The sequence below is a fragment of the Desmodus rotundus genome, chromosome 4 (genome assembly GCF_022682495.2).
Source record: "Desmodus rotundus isolate HL8 chromosome 4, HLdesRot8A.1, whole genome shotgun sequence".
NCBI lineage: Eukaryota > Metazoa > Chordata > Mammalia > Chiroptera > Phyllostomidae > Desmodus > Desmodus rotundus.
The window spans coordinates 151,779,883-151,793,801 of NC_071390.1; the positions used below are offsets into that span (position 1 = coordinate 151,779,883).

General features: G+C 37.7%; 1 protein-coding gene across 17 annotated transcripts in view; it reads left to right on the forward strand.

Annotated features, from left to right (window-relative positions):
* Nucleotides 1-13,919, forward strand: part of FRYL (FRY like transcription coactivator) — a 230,826-nt gene that overhangs the window by 131,127 nt on the left and 85,780 nt on the right. For 15 of the 17 annotated variants that reach the window (XR_008426718.2, XM_053922995.1, XM_053923001.1 and 12 more), the window contains 8 exons: nt 2,121-2,219; nt 3,241-3,342; nt 6,115-6,159; nt 7,656-7,759; nt 7,957-8,065; nt 9,779-9,865; nt 12,336-12,507; nt 12,970-13,102. Coding sequence is in view for 16 of the 17 variants with exons in the window: in XM_053922995.1 (XP_053778970.1) it covers nt 2,121-2,219; nt 3,241-3,342; nt 6,115-6,159; nt 7,656-7,759; nt 7,957-8,065; nt 9,779-9,865; nt 12,336-12,507; nt 12,970-13,102 (851 nt within the window). In the remaining variant the exon portion in view is untranslated. The remainder of the gene's footprint in view (nt 1-2,120; nt 2,220-3,240; nt 3,343-6,114; nt 6,160-7,655; nt 7,760-7,956; nt 8,066-9,778; nt 9,866-12,335; nt 12,508-12,969; nt 13,103-13,919) is intronic. The other 2 variants (XM_045182806.2, XM_045182807.3) reach the window with 1 other exon arrangement.

The window sequence follows — 13,919 nt, forward strand, 5'->3', positions numbered from 1 at the left end:
TTCCTGGAATTGTATGCTGATGGAATCTCACAGTACAACTTTTTCTGACTTCTTTCCCTCTGCATAATTAGTTTGCAGTCCAACTATGCTCTAGAATCTATCAGTGGTGTATTCCTTCTTCGTCGTTGAGACGTATTTCGTTGTGTGGCTGTACAGCAGTTTGGTTATGCTTACCTGGATCTGTGGCTTGTTTCCAGTTTTTAGCTGTTACAAGTAAAGATGCTGTGAACCTTCAAGTATAAGTTATGAATGGACATATGCTTTTTCTGTATCTTGTTCTGGTTTTTATTTGCATTCTCTAATGACTGATGCTTTTGAGCGTCTTTTCATTTCCTCATTTGCCATCCATATATTTTTCTTGACAAAAAGTCTGTTGAAATATTTTTTTCCCATATGCGTATTGGGTTATTTGTTTTCTGATTGAGTTTCGAGACATATACTTTTATATTCTTAAAGTATCTTCTGGATACAAGTATTCTATCAGACACAAGCTTTGTGAGTATTTTCTCCTAGTTCAGTTTGTCCAGGTGTAGGAAGCAAGGCCCTTGAGGGTGCTCCCTTGTTTCCGTGCTGCCTAACTCTTCTCTCACGCTGTATTTGCTTCTGCGGTTTATCAGTTCGCCAGGGCACCCCTAACAAAGTACTGTGAACTAGGTAGTTCAAACAACAAAAATGTATTGTCTCACAGGGAGTCTGTTCCCATGCCTCTTGCCTAGCTTCTGACAGTGTACTGACAATCTTTAGCGTTCCTTGGCTTCTAGAAGTCTTACCCCAATCTCTGCTTTCCTGTTCACATGGTGTTCTCCTTAGGTGCATTCTGTGTCCAAATTTCCCCTTTTTAAAGGACATCAGTCATGTTAGAATAACCCCTGTCCCCAGTATGACCTCATCCTAACTGAACTAATTATATCTACAGCAGGGGTGTCAAACTCATTTTCACCGGGGGCCACATCAGCCTCGCAGTTGCCTTCAAAGGGCTGAAATAATTTTAGGACTGTATAAACGTAATTACTCCTTAACTGTTAAGGAGTTGAAATCACATTCGGCCCTTTGAAGGCAACTGCGAGGCTGATGGGGCCCCCGGTAAAAATGAGTTTGACGCCCCTGATCCACAACGACCTATTCTGAAATAAGGTCATATTAGGAGGTATGTGGAGTCAGGACTTCAACAGAGGAATTTGGGGTCAGGGTGGGGAAATGACCCAGTCTGCCTCTGCCTGGAACATTCTTGCCTCTGTACAACCTGCCTGCCCCCTTCCCCTGGTTGGACTCTACTTACTCACTTACTGCATGTGCTGAGTGCTGTCTGTGCGCCAGGGCCTCTTCCGTGCACAGGGGATGCGGTGGTCAAGGGGGGAAAGACTCCCTCCTCCTGTAGTTCGCTTTTGAGGAAAACACAATAAACCTGTATGTGAAATATGTAGTGTGCAGATGGCGGTAAGTACTATGGAAAACTAAAGCAGGTTAGGGGATAAAAATTGCTGTAAGGGAGTTGAAATTTTAAATAGTGTGATTAGGAAAGATCACTCCCTTAAAAGAGCTGATGACAACTGAGCAAAAGCTAAGGAACGAGGGAGTAAGACACGCTATTATCTGGGGGAAGAGCTTCTTAGGCAGAAGGAACAAGGTCAGACGTCCAGAAGCAAGAGCATGCGTGATGTGTTGTAGGAACAACGAGGAGGCCAGCCGGTGTGGCTGGATCCCAGCGCAGGGGGCCAGAATAGGGGGAGATAAGGCCGGCGAGGTTAAATGGGAAGCTATTGCAATATTTCAGGTAAGAGACGCTGGATTCAGCTTAGATGTGTCTTGTGAAGTTTCTCCACGGGGGCCCCTCCTGCCTGCTCCGAGACCACAGAGAATTTCACTTTCCTCTTACAGCGTCTGGTATACCACCTGTTCGCTGGCCTGTGTTCTCTGCTTGTTCTCTTAGGGTGGGGACCAGAGACCAAGGTTTACCTTAGTTCCTTGACATTTGCTCAGTTGGCTCATTGTAGTACTGTACTTCAGCGAGATCCTCAGTGAATTATTAACCCATTTTAAACCTTACGGAGAGGTCTGGTACTTTGAGCTAAGGTTTGTAACCACTTTTTTTTTTCTTTTTGCATCATCTTTTTACCTAGGCTGTTAAAAATGAAGTGAATGTTCCCTGTTTGAAAAATTTTGTGGAGATGCTTTATCAGACTACTTTTGAACTGAGCTCCAGAAAGAAGCATTCATTGGTATTGAGAAACATTTCAAACCTTTACATATTTAATTAGGAGTTTTAGTCATTGATTTATGAATTCAGTGGAGAGGCTAAAGAATTATAAAAATTGCAGTTGTCAAATATCCAAAGTATAATGTAAGGGCAAATATTATATATTTTCTCCTCTTTTTAAAACTTTCTATTCTTAATTTAACTAGCCCTGTATTCGATAGGTTATTCAGACTTCATTCTAGGTATTGGCCTGGCTTGACAGGTGCTTTCAGTTATGCATTACAGTATGGGAAAGGTTGAATGCGCTCTGCTGTTGAACCACAAATTTACAATAAGCTGCATTCTTGAAACATCGTCTTGTTTAGGAACCACTGTCTGTCTAATTCTATTTTTTCTGTTCGGAGATTCCCCCTGAAGCACATAACCACCCATTTCACGTAACTGAGAGATTTTTCTTTAAACTTTCATGCAACTTGGGGGAAGTTTGGAGAATTGGACAGATACTTGGCCACTGAAGACAGAGTTATAATAATAAAAATAAAAAAAAATAATAAAAACATTCATAGTGCCAGGCTTTGAGCTAAATGTGTTGCATCCTTTGTCTTACTTTAAGCCTCACAACCTTGTAGGATATGTATGATTATTATTTTTTACTTTACATTTTGGGAAAGTGAGGCTTATCGCTCATAACATACCCTCTCTGAGGTCAGACAGCTGGCGCGAGAAAGCTGAAACTTGAGTGGCAGCCTGCCCTCTGATCCCAGGGCCCGTGCTCACGGCGCCTGCACTGGGAGTATGGCTCCGGGGAAATACAGCGTGCCCCAGCTCAGGGGGAGACGCTGGGTCAGAGGGCTGTTCCTACAGGAAGTTTGCCCTTCATCGTTCTTTGTGAGTTACTCCAGGAGATCTGTTCTTTATTGTGAATTGGAAAACTGCATAAAAGGGTTTTAATTTCCTTGTTTATGAGAATAAATGAAATATAATTTATAAGTCCAGTGCTTTTTCATGAAAAGTGTTAACTCTGTGTTGTCTGTCTTCTATAGGCTCTATATCCACTAATCACCTGCCTTTTATGTGTCAGTCAGAAACAGTTTTTTTTAAATAACTGGCATATTTTCCTACAGAACTGTTTGTCACATTTAAAGGTAAGACGTGATCTTATTTATGAGCTGTAAATACTGACTGTAGCGTATTCATTGTGCATATATATAGAGTTATACATAATAAAACTTTTCATTACTATTGGTACATTTGAATAATTAATAGTTCACTATGCTCCATTTCTTATACAGACTTCATTTTTTCTATAGAAAATCAGTCATGTATAGACATGAAGAAACTTTTGATTGAAAATTTGCTTTGTCTCGGTTAATACAAATTATGTATTTTTAATGATTGATGTTTTATATTATCTTAGATCTAGCCATATTTGTTAATAAATTCCTTTAGAATTGTAGAGAATGTATTAATCTTATAAAACTCTTCAGAAACTTATTTTGTGCTTTGTTTTGAGAAAATTCAGTGATGTTAGCTGAAGTCTGACTAATACGAAAAAAGGCTTGATAATAAAATAGTACTAAAAGTACATTTAATGAAAGAATGCCCAGTCACATTAACGTGTGGTACAGGATGCACATGGACGTAAAATCTCCTGAAGTTATTGACTTGAGTCAACACTGTTTGGCACATCGGTGTCGGTCTCTCTCAGTACTGAAAACAGAACTGAGACAGAAGGATTATTATCTGCCCAAGCCGCCACGCTGGCAGGATCCAACAGGACCTGCTCCTCTTCTGTGGTGGGGGAGCTGTTAGTGACTGGCGCAGAACCTGAGACGATGCCTCGGCTGCATGTCGTGCAGATGCTTGATCCGAATGCTGGCTTGATGCGTAGATTAATACATTTGACTCTTTGCTTACGAGTTGTATGAACAGGCAGACGTGACATTTCATTTCCTGCTGCTACTCTAAGTTTAGGTTAAGACTGAGAAGCTTATACTTTAAAGACAAAGACCAGGCACACGCAGATTAAGTGTTTGTCTCGGGCCCTGCAGCTCGTTGTGGCATTGTGAGAAATAGTACGATTCCCTGGACAACGTTGTCCCATGTGAGGAAATATAAGTCTTTGAAAAACATTTTTAGCCATTCTCCTAGATCTACATTGATGTTATTATTGATTGATGTTCGGATGAGAATTGATATTCCCTCTTTGCTTTATTTATGGAAATTCCCATGGCCAAATCAGGCTGATTAAACTCTTTGTGACATGCAACCAGAAAATAAGTTTTTGTTTACTTAATTACATTGTATAATGTTTTCTGTCCTTATTTTAATGATTTATATAGAGGTACTTAAGGGAATTGATGATATTCTGGGTAATGTGATTCTTCATACTTTCAGTAAAATGCTTTAAGACACGCCCTTAGGTGTTCTTGGAAGGTTGCCTTGTTTCATGACAATTCATACTTTTCTGTTGCTCGTTGGAATTTTTTTATATATCTACGTTTCCACCTAACATATTTGCAATTCTTTCGCAGTACCTTAACTTTTTATTTTTGTCTTAAGGCTTTCATGTAAAATGCTCTGTTTTCTTTGAAGCCTTACCTCCTGATAAATATTTCTGGCATATTGTCCATTTTCGTGAATGGCTGTGTCAATCTGCCAGGCTAAAGGAGATAAGAGCCACTTAGCATGAATATTTGGAGTGTAGTTGTCTTGGCCATTAACCCTTAACTTACATTAAGGCTCTATTCAGCAGAAATTTTATGAATTGATCCTGTTTATTAGGCTTTAGGATCTGTAGCTAGGCTGCATAGTCAATGTAAGGCATTGAGCATTCAGGGGAAAACTACATTAGTTACCTGTTGGGACAGGTATAATTTTTTTTTTTAAGGATAGGAAATACTGGCTCAAGGTAAAGGCCTTGCCTAAACTGATTTTGAGATTCAGTTAATCTCTTAATTTAAAAAAAATCTATAACAATTTTTCATTTATTAGACCTATTACTTCTAAAAATTGATTTTTACTAATATTTACTGTATGCTAGATTCTCTAAATACACTATCTCATTTAATTCTTATTGGGACAGGCTGAAAGAAGATTAATAAATAACCCAAGTTTAAGGAGCCAGAAATTGACAGAACTAAGATTTGTATCTAGATCCATCCAGTTCCTTAACGTTTGCTCTTTCTGGTCTATCATGTTACCTTTTAATGTACGATAAAGAATGATGCTGTAAGGAATATTTTTAGAAAATATTTTGACTATAATTCTAGGATATTAAAAAGACATCATCGGGAGTTGTAAAATAAATATGCTGCATTTTCAAGGCACTTTAAGATGTTGCACAGTTTTTAAAAATTATCATACCAGTTTTGAAGTTGCTAACCATAAAATGGGCTTTCATCCTGTAGGCCCAGGAATAGAAGAAAGAGCATTAGTTTCTTTTCACCGAAAATGTTAAGTTTGTTATTTTTCTTCCCAAACAGAACTCGGTAGTTTCCCATTTCAACTGAGGTCATTAAGTGAAAAATGATTTTAACATTTCTGGAGAATAATTAAGAGAAGAATAATAAAAGTACATATCATACAAAAACATTTTGAAGATTTTTTTTTTCTATAGTGCTATGTTTATCTTCTAAAAAATCAAATTTGTTTGAAGTCATTTTCTCTGGAGAGTAAAAATTAGACAGTGAAAAATTTAAGTATTTTCTCTCAGTTTGAGTATCATAGATGTATCCCATGATGCCCAAATTAAGGGATTTTTTTTCCTTAATGTTTCTGGCCACAGCCTTGGAAATTTCAAATTTCTTCTCAATAGAGACCTTGGTGAGGAGCTGTCTTGTTTTGTGCTTATGTTCATCTAACATGCATGTGCCGCGTCTCATGTTCATGTTGCTGTCTCACATTGCTTTATTTAGATGCCATCTAACAACAGTATCAGAAAGCAAATAGAAACACTCCAGGTGAGTTGTGTCGATGGAAAGTATTGCTTTATCTCCTTTAAGTGTGGCGTATTTATTTATTTACTTATTTTTACCCATTATTGCTTTGCATGTCCAGTGTATTTATTCATGCCTGCCTCTCATATTGTAACAGAAGAGTAGCACCCAGCAGGGACATTCTACAGGTTTAATATTAATGTGGCCCCAAAAGATGAATTTAAAATATTTGATAATGAATGTTGATTGTTAACCAGAATCCTCAATTTTAAAGTAGTCTAATTTACATTAGCAGAGTAATTGGTATTCCATTCTTTATCATATCAAATCTTCATATAGATAAATGTGCAAAAGTATATTTTCTAGTGGTTACCTTTTGTAAAAATACCTTGAGTTGTTGCTTTTTTGTATATGCCTTTTAGTCATAATAGTTATATGTTCATTATTCTGTATCTTAAGAAAACAAAATAGAATGCTAAATTATTAATAGTATTTAAAAATTCCCTTTTGTGTGTTTCTATATATAAAATAATTTTTAACAATAAGAAATCTTTGAAACCAAATGAAATTATGCTCATTTATAGCAATCAGTGCATCCTACAAACAACATAAAGAGTTTCTCCTAATAAAGTTGATTAGGTACATTTTCGATATTCACAATTAAATCTCATATCACTGGTCATTTGAGAACTTTTTATAATAGCTAGTATGAAGAAAAGGTTTGTCAATCAAATTGTGATTGAAATGGAATACTTTTCTGGTTCTAAATAATAATAATTTCAATAATGTTCTGCTTCTAAGTAAAAAGTTGAAGGTATAACACCTGACACTTGCTGAGCATTTAATATGAACCAGGCAGTGTTTCAGATGCTTTTCACATAATTTCCTAAGTCTGTGAGGTAGGCACCGTATTCCTTCCACTTCCGAGATGGGGGAGTTGTGGCCGCAAGTACCCGGGGACCGGGTTTGGCCAGTCGTTCCTGATTCCAGAGCCCATGCTCTCAACCCACTGGTCCGTATTCTCTCTTGTAAGGCTAATCACTCAGTATTTTGTATTACTTCATAAATGCAAATGTCTGTAGCAGCATTTGTGTTCTAGATTTTAACTGTGTATGGGTTGCAGTGAATTATTGCCAAGATTACTAATTCTTCCATCATTACGTCAGTATTGTGTGAACCATTTATCATCAAGTAATTTGATGTGTGCGTATACTCTTGAAGTCCTTAGAAGTATTAGTGTGATTCTAATACTTTACTGTTTTGTTTTAAGAGTATAAGGAATGGCTCAGGATTTCCACATTTATGATTATTTTTGAACTATCTGTACTTGCCATATACTAAACATATATTCAATACTTACCATATGTAGTTATACATATTTACATGTATAAAAATGTTTTAGATTGAAGAAAAAAGAGGGGTGAGGGCTTTTAGTTGTTGACAAATAATGTATTTGTTCTGAAATGATCACAAGTACTTTAATAAATAAACTTATTTTAATTATCTTTTGTTCTAAACAGAATAAAGATCCTAAAATGTCTCGAGTTGCACTGGAATCTTTGTACAGATTGTTGTGGGTTTATGTAATTAGAATAAAATGTGAAAGCAACACTGTAACTCAAAGGTGAGTGCCTTTGTTTGAAAGAGTACTTAAAATAAAATTGTGATAAAAACTACCATGCTAATGGAATTTTAGGCAAATTACAAATACCTTATAGAGGAATATGAATTCTCCCAACATATTATGAGGAGTAGGAAACTAGTTTGCTTATGTCGTGTTAATGTAACGATCTCATCATCACTAATTCCTTTTTCCCGTAGCCGTCTTATGAGCATAGTGTCAGCACTTTTTCCAAAAGGTTCACGTAGTGTGGTTCCTCGCGATACGCCTCTCAATATATTTGTGAAGATTATTCAGTTCATTGCTCAGGTGAGTGCTTCACCTCATAATGCACGTGTCCCTGTTGGTTATAGGAATACTGTGTTTTAGGAACTTGGAGTCTGAAAAGGTGTTAAACATCTAAAAGCATGATAGCAAAACATGTATTACTATTCAGTGGTGGAAATAATAAATGTACAGTTTAAAAAGTGAAAAATGAAAGACACTGATGATTTTTGTATGTGTGTGAGAAAATCGATTTAAATCATTGATCTGTACACTTGGAGGAGGAAAGGAGGCCCACAGGTAGAAGAAGCAGTTTTAGTTCATGAAGAATCAAGAAGCTGCCTCATAATACTACTGTTGGTGCATTTACTAACTACCTCCTGAGTATCTCGGAAGATTTTTGACAATTATTTTCATAATCTGTATTTCCTAGGTTCTTAGGTATGGATACTAGAATTCACTGTAGCTAGTTGAACCCAGAGGGGTTTTTTAAGGAATACCACTAACTCTCACAGCAACACTAATAGGCTGAACGATTAAGAGGAAGCCATAGAACTGGGCTATCGAGGAGGCTGCTGCCTCCACCACAAAGAATTGCCAAGTTAGGGAGTTACCAGCAGTGCTTTGGACCCACGCCACTGCCGCAATGCCCACCAGTGAAGTAGATTTCTTCTCCCCTGCCCTCCTTCTCCTCACGGTACCAGTTCCCGAAGACTCACATGAGTGTACCCTCGGCTGGGTCTGAATCACATTCTAAAGCCTATAGTTATGAGGCATCCTGGGAAATACCATTTTAGCTTTCTAGACTCTGTTAAGGAAGGTTTATTAGAAGGGGATTGAGTAGTTGCTGAGTGAGCAAATCGAAGGTTTTAATCACATTCCCCCTTTGGGGACATCAGCCCTGCAGAAGCATAGGTGGGCTTATCTCCTCAGCTTAGGAAGATATTTTATTTCAGAATGTTCATTGTGCTGTCTTTCAACTAAAAACATGACAATTTAAATGGCCCATAATGTAGTTATTTTGACAGTGAATAAGTAAGGAATATTTAAATAAAATGAATATACTTCTATTTACTGGAGCACAGAACTAGTGATAATTAGGTAAGTATCAGTCTATCCACAAGATGAATGAAAGCAAATTGTGCTTCAGGTCTAGTATTCAGGAAACCGTTGCCATTAGATTGGGGCGTAGCTCTGTACTCCCCTCCCCCCACCGGGGGTGTACCCACTCTCTTGGATTGATTGCTTCACACCAACACTCAGCCAGAACTATAAAACTCTCAAATGTCAGTTAGTCTTACCAGTTAATTTTTTTCTTGAGATTTCCTTTCTGGAGCCCATTCTTCCCAGTCTAACCTCACCGCTATCTAGGCCGGCTGCCTACCTGCTATCCTGGGGCCGTCTCCCGTCACCATTCTGAGAATTCCTGCACTTAGATTCTGAATGATTGTGGTGAATGAATACTTAAAACCTTTCCATTGGTTTGGGTATTAAATCATTTGATAATTGTAAGATGCTTATAATCATTTTTATTATTAAAAATTTTTTTTGAATTATAGTTGGCATTCATTATAATAGTTTCAGACATTATAATCTTATTTATAACTATAATTTATGTGTATTTTTCTGTATACAACTACATTTATGAATTTCTTATGGGCACAGACCTGTGTTGTTGTCATTATATGTATAATTCTTAGCATGATACCTAACTTGTAGTAGCAAATTAGAAGGATTTATTGTGGTTCTTTTTTCTAGGAACGTTTGGATTTTGCAATGAAAGAAATAATATTTGATCTTCTCAGTGTTGGAAAATCTGCTAAAACTTTCACCATTAATCCAGAGGTAATGAAAAATATGTAGTGATACACTGTCCTCAACTTTTTTTTTTTTCCAGCACCATTTCTGGAATCAGAACTCTTAGGTTCAAACCTCTAGTTAGACGTTCTGCTTCTTACCACAAGTGTGTTTTGAGACAAGTTATATAACCTTTCTGCATGGTGTAAGAGTAGTTCTAAGCATGCTGGTCCCAATCAAGAGAGGGGGTTTTCAGGTGAGCCAGCTCAGCCGGCTCCCAGAAGTTGTTACACAAGCTCCAGTTTCTCATAGAACTACCATAAATAATATAAGTGTTAGGTTTCTTTAATAAATGTTATTCATTCAACAGTATTGGGCATGTAAAACATGTCAGGTACTATTTTAGGTATAAGAGACAAAACAGACAGAAATCATTTGCCCAGATGGAGCGTATAATAATAATTTTTAAGAAGACAAAAAAAAAAAAAACAATGTTATTTTCTGCTTCTGTGGCTCTGTTTTTCACTAGTAAATTCTAATTCACTCTGTAGACATTCAGTTTTCAGATTGTTTTAAAATATTTTACAAATGAATTGCTCATCAGAATCCAGTAACATTTGAGAATGTATGAAGACTGTAGGTGCCATCTTTTCTCTTACGCCCTTTAACGCTGTTGTACTTACTGATCCTCCTCGGGGTCGGATCCTGACATATGTATTTATGGAGTTAACACACAGGATAGAAAGTTATTGAAGCTTTTCAGTTTATAGGATTTTTAAGATAAGGTAGTATTTATTTCCAGATTTTTTAAAGTGAGCATACATGAGTGTTTTATATACTTCATGTGGTTTTCAGCAATGAAAGACATTCTCTTAAACATCCATTTCCAAAAGTGTTTTCTCCATTGAACAAGTTGACTTCTGAAGTAGTTTTCTCCTCACTGAAACTCTCATACTAAGAGTAGAAAAAGTGTCAATTGTGCTGTTTTGTTGTTTTTATTCATTTAGGCTTAATTCGGCATTATCCTCAATCTGTATTTTCTTTTCAGGGCTCTTTTTAAGCTTGTGAGAGCTAGTGTAGTTACAGACAGATAAAAGTGTCCATCAATTCCTTTAGTCAAACACATGCACATAGCGATAATCCGAAAGAAGGAGTAAATGAGGGCAGCTTCGTGAAGCCCGGATTGTTGTGCACTTTCCCCTGTTGTTCAGGGTGCCTTCCCTAACTGCGGGGCCTGGCCACCTGCTGTTCGGACCAAGGGAAAGCACAGTACTGTCATATTATCAAGACGACTAAAGCTTACAAGCTTGATGTTCTTTAGATAACAAAAGGTATATTAACAGAGGTTTTATTTTTCTCCCTGTGTTCCAGTGAACTATCTTGCACACCCACTGGGGTGCAGATAGCTGCTTTAGAGACCACTGGTGTAGGTCAGAGATAGCGACAGCTTGGGCTGAGACAGCACGGTGCAGATGGAGAGAATACCATTTACTGAGAGAAGGGACATTGAGAAGGGATCGAGTTTGGGGGGAAAGTGCACTTGCTTTGAACACATCAAATCTGAGACATCTTTCCGACACCCAAGCAAGGATGTCAAATGGATCTGAGGAAAAATCAGGCTTAAAATTACTAGGTGGTCTTTTATGACTGGTCATTGAAGTCGTGGAAGTGCATGCAGGTGCTTTGCAGAGAGCACGTGATGATAGGAGAAGGCACCCTAGGAACTCGTTGTGAAGCAGTCTGGTATTCAGTGCCAGATAAAGGAGGCCAGACCTGAAGTGTGGGTGGAGGCGGCACAGCCAGCAGTGGCGCAGAAGGAAGTGTTCTGGGAAAGAAGGAATGCTTGACGGTGTCCCATGCTGTTGAAAGTCATACAGGATGCGGGAATAGTGCCCACTGTTTGGGGCAATATGGTCCCTAGTGAGGGAGAATTGCTTCAGGGAAGTATTGTGGGGAGGGCTTATTAGGATCATTGAGTATAATTAACAGAAATGAGGTATATGCGGTTGAAAGGGAAATGTTGAAGACGCAAAGAAAAGGATAATGGTATAATTTCCCCCAAATGTAAGATCAGATGGAATTCTAACAACTAGAAAGACCAGCGTGCCCTTGACTCTAAGAGAAGCAAAGGGAGGAAGAAGAGGTGCAGATACAAGTACACTGGTGTGCATCGTGGCGAGAGTTTGAAGAAAGTTGGTTTTCTCTTTGTGTTAAGTAGGAGACGAATCTTCTGCTTGGAGAGGGGAAGGGAGGAGAGTTGGAAAGTTGAGGAGAGGTGGAAGAGGTTTGAAATAGGAGAGCCAGTTGACCTCCGAAGGGAGTGGGTATGCATTTGGGAATTTGAAATTAAAGCAAACTTCAGTGCCTGGACTGGTTAAAAAGTGTTGAGCAGAAAGGTTAGTTTTTCTTCTGTCCTCCTTCCTATTCCCTAGTGTAATTTGTTGAGATGTTTTTAACATGAAAAAAAACCATTTGCTGAAACTCTGACTTCATTATTTTGAAACTTTTTTCTCTGAAGAGAATGAACATAGGCCTCCGAGTCTTCCTTGTAATAGCAGACAGTTTGCAGCAGAAAGATGGTGAGCCTCCAATGCCAACGACAGGAGTTATTCTTCCTTCAGGAAACACTCTTCGTGTGAAGAAAATTTTTCTTAATAAAACCTTGACAGATGAGGAAGCAAAAGTCATAGGTTAGTGTTAACTGAAATAAATAACGTGCTTTTTGGTACAGTTTAATATCTTGTGAAAGTTTAAATTGAATCTGATATATATATATATATATATATATATATATATATTTGCCTGTTATGGTTATTCCAGTATACAGAGTGATAGAAAAATGAATACATTTTTGATAATATCTATATGTTGTCAGATTAAAATTCTTTGGGTTAAATTATTACTACATGATGCTATTTACTGCATTTTGTTCTCCCTTCAAATTTTGGTTCTCTGCATAATTTTTACACATTGTCCAATATGCTAAAGCTGATCATCAAGAAGAGTATATGACAGTTGAAACTCCTTCTTTTGTAACAATGATAAACTAACATCTTTCAAAGACTAAGAGGCTTTTACTTTTACAGAAAGTAACTAACTATTCTTTATTTAATTTATGACATTTTATAACTAAGTTTTTTTCCCCCCTCTAGGAATGTCAATTTACTATCCTCAAGTGCGAAAAGCATTAGATAGCATTCTCAGACACTTGGACAAAGAAGTTGGGAGGCCCATGTGTATGACTAGTGTGCAGATGTCTAATAAGGAGCCTGAAGATATGATCACGTATGCAGTATATTAGTTCTTTTCATTGCTATTTCCGGTTTTGTAAAAGAGTATAGATGGTCGATTCTTGCTTACTTGTTTTGTTGCTTTCTCTTCTGGAGTTCTTCCATATTGCCATGTGCTGTAGTTTTATAGCAGTCATTCCTCCCATGTGCTCAGTTTTATTCTTTAAAGTGCTGGTGAACCTAGTATAGAAAGCGAAAGGGGTCCTGGATTCTCAGCCTCGTTTGTTTCAGTGACAAAGCCCTACACGAATTCTGTGAGTGATAGATAAGTCCTAGTTATCCCAGATGTGTGTGGGCTACTTGGTTTATTAAGTCAAACAAACACTCTTATTTCCAGGGTCCCAATAAACATACAGAAAACCTGAAAACTTCCTGGGAACCAGGGGTGCAGAGAGGAAAAATGTATGAGCAGTTTTTTTAAAACAGTACCTCATCCCTCCCCACCCCGCCCCACCCCACCATTGCCACTGCCAGTCATCCCGACATCTCTTTTCCTCCTGCCCAAGAGAATATATTTCATGGCAATAGCTTCCTTCATTTGCTAAGAAGTGTCTACATATTCCATATAAGGGACAACATTTTTCAGATCTTAATGTCTGCATTCTATGTCTTAGATTACCAAATTGGAAATTGGATCTCTTAATTTAATTAATACAGTTATTATACTAGTATGTACTAAATCTCTGAGAGTTTCTCCGAGGTGAAGTGTTTCCTGTGTTATTTCATCTGGGAAATCTTCATTCTCTGTCTCACACCGCTTTCCTTGTGCGTGTCGGTAAGCGGGCCCTCACCAGGCTCCTGCGGCTGCATGC